The 6022-nt window shown below is 36.2% G+C and overlaps 1 protein-coding gene across 1 annotated transcript; it reads left to right on the forward strand.

Annotated features, from left to right (window-relative positions):
• Positions 1-4873: 4873 nt before the first annotated feature.
• Positions 4874-5806, forward strand: LOC127689945 (olfactory receptor 10G4-like). Its single transcript, XM_052189517.1, has one exon. The coding sequence runs from the start codon at positions 4874-4876 to the stop codon at positions 5804-5806; it is 933 nt and encodes a 310-aa protein (XP_052045477.1).
• The last annotated feature ends 216 nt before the right edge of the window (positions 5807-6022 follow it).

Raw genomic sequence — 6022 nt, forward strand, 5'->3', positions numbered from 1 at the left:
AGATCAGGGAAGTGGGAAGGGGTGGGTGGGAGAACAGGGGGAGGGAAGGGGGCTTATGGGACTTTTAGGGAGTGGGGAGCTAAAAAAGGGAAAATCATTTGAAATGTAAATAAAAAATATATCGAATAAAAAAAAGAAAGAAAAAAAAGCCCAAATCCTTAGTTAACAAACTAAGGATATAAATTAAACCAATCATATGCAGTTCTTAGGACCCAGAAATTCTACTTCAAGGACTGTGTGTGTGTATATGTGTGCACACACACGTGTGTGCATGTGCATATGTCATAATCAAATATGCATGTATAAATTCAAATATGCCAGAAGTGTATCATGTGTAATTGTTTGGCAAAATTTTATGATAGCATCTATATTTACATCAGTGTCTGAAAATCAATATTCTAATTTATTGCAAGATTATTTTGAGTAGTAAAAAAATGGACATGAAAATTGCTGGAGTTGAATGAAAAATCAATGGATGTACAAGCAGTGATTTACTTAGCAATCTGTTGTAGTGCATGTCTGTGTGCTCTGAAAGTATACTTCTCATGTGTTAAGTCATCTATATTCATGACACTTCAACATAAAATAGAATTCATCTATTAAACATATAGACTGATGATTCTGGGATCAGTTTTCATTGCCAGGATCATTTGGTAAATTATGGACATGGAAGCACAACATTTCACAGTGCACTAGCAACCCACATGAAACTCATCTTGAATAAAATGCCAATAATGCTGATGACGACCAGGATGTTAGCATAAGTAAAGATGACTAACACTATGGCAAAGTACTTTTGAGATCAATGTAAAAGTTTGCCAATGAAACAGAGGGTTGTGGTGTATTAATTGATGGAGGAGATTTAATATTTAAAGATCCAAATTCTATTAAAGCAGTTGTATAGATTTGAAGTATTACAAAAGCTTTTCAGTGTGTTCTGCACACATGGAAATATAGATCTTAACATGCACACCACACTAAAATGGAACAGAAGGCATGAATGATCAAGATAATCTTAGAGAAATTAAAAGCAAAAAAGGGAAGAGACCCAAACCTACACATCGAATCCCACTAAGGAGCTAGCATTTGCAAGAGGACAGACAAACAGCAAATCCGAGCACACCGAGGAACAATGCTATACAATGGTGCATGCAGCACATTGATGCTCAGGGTGGTAGGGAAAGGCAATGTTCTTCAAATGGTTATTTTGGGTTATCTGGAACTTCAAGTGAGAAAAGTCTTGACCCTGATTCTCAAAGCATGTATCAGAAAATCAGTCACATGTAGACTGTGATACTTAGGTAAAGATATATAAGGTAAACAGACAAAAAAGACTAAACATTCAAAATTATACAGTGTACTTCAGTTATTTCACTGGGAAAGAAAGTGTTGGTTTTTTTTTTTTTCAGTTTACTCATCATAATGTAGCAGGAATGGAAACCATAATTGTAAACTGAGATTTCTAAAAGAGCACATCAACTAATGAGCTAATCCCAGTATTAATCCTGGATTAAATAGGAAACAAAACCATGTCTATACAAGTTCTAAAGCAAAACTAAACCAAAATAAGTAAACGAGAATAATCATTTAAAGCACAATTATGTAATGGAAAACTGATAAATATTTTGCATGAGTAAACTTTTGTAAAACAACAAACCAATTGTGAAACTATACTGAAATCTTTGGATAAAATCTCTTAGAATACTAAAAAATACAGAAAAATAATTATCTAAATGATGTCAATATTGGTGTTTTCTATTTGTAAAAAGTGCTCTTATAAACCAATAAAAACCCACTAATACCCCAAAGAAAGAAATAAAGCTTACTTCTTACAAAGAAGCTAGCATAAGTGTTCTTTAAGTATGTTTAAAAAACAGAATAAATAACATATGATCATGGCATACAATTGGAATGTCATTATAATTGTAGGCATTCTTTTAGAAATAGTGAGTCTAAAATGCTAAGTAATAACAAGAAAATTTGGAAATTTTGGGCATTTTATCTGTGTATAAAGATGGTGAGGGAGACAATGATATGAACTGGAGTGCAGGAGGGTGTGACCATCCAGATTCTGAACAGAGTTCAATGCGGGCAAGTAATATTTTATCATCAGAACAGAGAAAAGGGTAATAGCTCAGCTTTTCCCTTCTTAGGTGTAAATATTCATTCCAGGAGACATGGGTGGTCCTAGGAGGATTCAAGAGAGAAATGCATAGGGAGATATGCCTACTTATTAAAAATTTTCCTTGGTGACTTCTTGTTTTTGTACTCATTGAGGGAATATGGAAACCCAATTTCTTCCTCTGAGACAGGGAACCATGTCAACCATGTTAAATACATGTTCATTTAGTCATGTTGATTTCCAGACTCCACACTTCACATAGTTAGCTGCTGATAAGAAATGGACCAGTTTATGTTAAGTTGGTGTATCAGTTCTGGGAATGATAGCTTACAGACTAGTACCTCCCTGCAGTATGTAGGAAGTGAAACTTTTGGAGGAAAAGTTCAGAGGGATTTTCTCCTGCAATAAATTATATCCTGTAAGGTGAGTTTTATTTAAATTTAATAAATTTTCTCCTGCTTTATTTTCTCTAACTTTAATTTTATATATAGCAACATTATCTGAGCATCATTTAATTTTATTTAGCTAGTTTTCCTATTAAATGAATTACACATAGGCAGATATGTAAGATATATAAATAGGTAGGTAAGGAGGATATATATATATATATATATATATATATATATATATATACATACATACATACATATATATGTATATGCATAAAGATAGATAGTCAAGGTGGTTACAAATAGTGACCATGTTGTTAAAGTATATACCATGGATATATTCTGATAAAATATTTTTTGACTCATTGCCTGAGGTTAAAATAAATTTTATGATGTTAAGTCTTTTAGTAGTGGATCTTAAGTTCTTTTGAATCATGGGCATCTCTCACCATCTCCACCCACAGAACAATTAACTATTATGATTTCAATATCAATGAATAGATATTAATACATGGGCATATTGTTATTAAGTTAAAAAGTCATGCCTCATATCAACTCCATGAGATCTCAAGTTTTCTGGACATCAATTTCTCTTAGTTGTCTTGGTTTTATTTTCCTGTGTCAGGTCACAGGTTGTTGAAGAAGCAATATAGACTTGACCAAAATGGAGGTGAATTAGGAATGACATGATATTAATGAAATTGAAGTTAGAAAATATTTAGAGAACTAGGTGAGAAGGGTGAATTACATGAACTGTCAGGTTCCTAATAGATCCTTTCTGGCACTGCACATAAGATGTTGATGTTCTGAAATCATCATAGAAAATTATCAATGGAGGAAGGACAGGTTTAAGTCATGTATGAGGTTGAGAAGCCCTGTGAGAACTGGGGGGTGGTTGTGGACACCAATAGCAATAGCAAGGATGAAGGCTTTCTGGAAAACTTCTTTTGAAACTGAGAATTGTCTATAAACACAATGACAGTATACTTATTCTTTCTGTAAGTTCAGAAAGAACAAATTGGTAGTACTTCTACAGGGTACAATGTGTGACTATCAGTTATCAAGATGTTATCACATGACAAAGTACTATAATCAATTTTACTGTTCATCTTATTTATTGATAATGACTTCTCAAGAAGATGATATTACTAATGTCAGCTAACAGGTGAAGGAATCAGAGCATGACTTAAGGTTTTTGTGAGTGTAAGAAATACCCATTAAGGCAACAAAATTTTTGTATCAGTAGGTTTTTACATCAACTTTGGAGAGAAAATAGATAATGAAAGGCAGAATTCCCGGAAAGCTGCCAAGTGGCTTACAGTTCTTACACAATCATCTTTATCTCCCTTGTGGTTGAATGCCACACATTTGATGGGGGGTACCATATGCATCGGCTATACTGCATTATCTGACACTTTGTCACACATGGTAAGGGGTTGCTCTAACTTTCAAAGTCTAACTGCCCCATTGTAGGAATCCAGTTGGATATGACTTCACAGGACCTAGGTTTGCCTGAAAGAATCCTAGAGTAAAGTCATCTACCACTAACCACCATGAACATAGAACCCCATTCCAGAATGTTCAAGGAATGAAGTTACATGATTGATTTCAATGAGGATTGAAGAAGCTCTAAGGTTGGAGATGAGATTAATTCCCCAGATGATTAAACGTTGATGATACCTTGAACAGATACCCAACTGTCCTGAATTTTAAGAAAGGGTGTGGATACTATATTTGTGTTTTATTCACCACTTTTTTGTAACTTATAGCAATGGCTATGACCAGGTTAGGTAGGTGGCCACCCAAAGTCTCAGATGGTAAAGACTTGACAAGGTAATGAAAACTCTTAAAGCATGGGTTCTAAATAAGAGGCCTAGTCATCATAGAGGACCATCCTTAGAAGAGGATATTTGCATCTCTGCCCTCTTCTTCATCTTCTTTATTTTATGTACTGGTCACAAGATGAGTACTTTTGATGAGTAACTGCTATCATATGGCTTGATGAGTCACAAAAGGAATGGGGCCAGCTAGACAAATACAATAACCTTTGTTTTAAAACTGTTTCAGGTACTTGTTACAGTAATGGAAAGCTAAAATACACACAGAAAGGTAATAAAATGTTCTCTTCTCTGTCAATTCTTTGTTGGTGTATTGCATATTTCTTTGTCTCCTTCTACATGTCATTGCTTGAGAGTTGATAGAAACTGAATTCATTTCCTCATCTTTACCAAAGAAGGTTTGAAATTTGCAAAATTGAGCAAAAACTAGGATTATATATCATGGCTGATAGAGTAGCCAAATAGAGAAGTAATTCTCTGTTCTCAGTTACATGTGAATTGAAATAAGCAAAAGATGAGAAGAAATGTTAAACAGAAGTGTAGTGACCACATTCTTCCTCTCGGGTCTTCCCCACCCACCAGTCCTGGACACCATGCTCTTTGGAATCTTCCTTGTGATTTATATTCTTACTGTGTTGGGAAACCTTCTCATCTTAATGGTGATCAGGGTAGATTCCCACCTCCACACACCCATGTACTACTTCCTCACCAACCTCTCCTTTATTGACATGTGGTTCTCCACAGTCACAGTGCCCAAATTGCTAATGACTTTGGTGTCGCCAGGGGGCGGGGCTATCTTCTTCCAAAGCTGTGTAGCACAATTCTATTCCTTCCACTTCCTGGGTAGCACCGAGTGTTTCCTCTACACAGTCATGTCCTATGATCGCTACCTGGCCATCAGTTACCCACTCAGGTACAGCACCATGATGAGTGGGAGAGTGTGTGCCCTCTTGGCAGCAGGAACCTGGCTCACAGGTTCCCTGCACTCTGCTGTCCAGACCACACTGATTTTTCATTTGCCCTACTGTGGACCTAACCAGATCCAGCATTATTTCTGTGATGGACCACCCATCCTCAAGCTGGCCTGTGCAGACACCTCAGCCATTGAGATGGTCATCTTTGTGAACATCGGGGTAGTGGCTTCAGGCTGCTTTTTTCTGATTTCGCTGTCCTATGCCTCCATCGTCTGCTCCATCCTGAGGATCCGCACTTCAGACGGACGACATAGAGCTTTCCAGACATGTGCCTCACACTGCATCGTGGTCCTCTGTTTCTTTGTGCCCTGTGTTTTCATCTACCTGAGGCCAGGCTCCAGGGATGCTGTGGATGGAGTGGTGACAGTCTTCTACACTGTGTTGACTCCCCTACTCAACCCTGTTGTGTACACCCTGAGGAACAAGGAGGTGAAGAAAGCACTCGTTAAACTCAAAGACAAAGTAACATTTTCTCAAAGATAATAACACTGCAAAGGAGGCATTTAGTTTTAAAAACATCAATAATAAAACATGGTTATAAATCTTAACTTAAGACCAACTTCTCTGGATTAAAATTACAGTTATAGCCATCATATATGGTAAATATGTTCATATACTTTATAATCTCTCTTCTAAAAATTTATTCATTTTTTAATTAAAAATTAGCATTGTGATGTAGTCAAGATCTAATGTGAAAGC

This window comes from Apodemus sylvaticus, chromosome 7 (assembly GCF_947179515.1).
Source record: "Apodemus sylvaticus chromosome 7, mApoSyl1.1, whole genome shotgun sequence".
Taxonomy (NCBI): Eukaryota; Metazoa; Chordata; class Mammalia; order Rodentia; family Muridae; genus Apodemus; species Apodemus sylvaticus.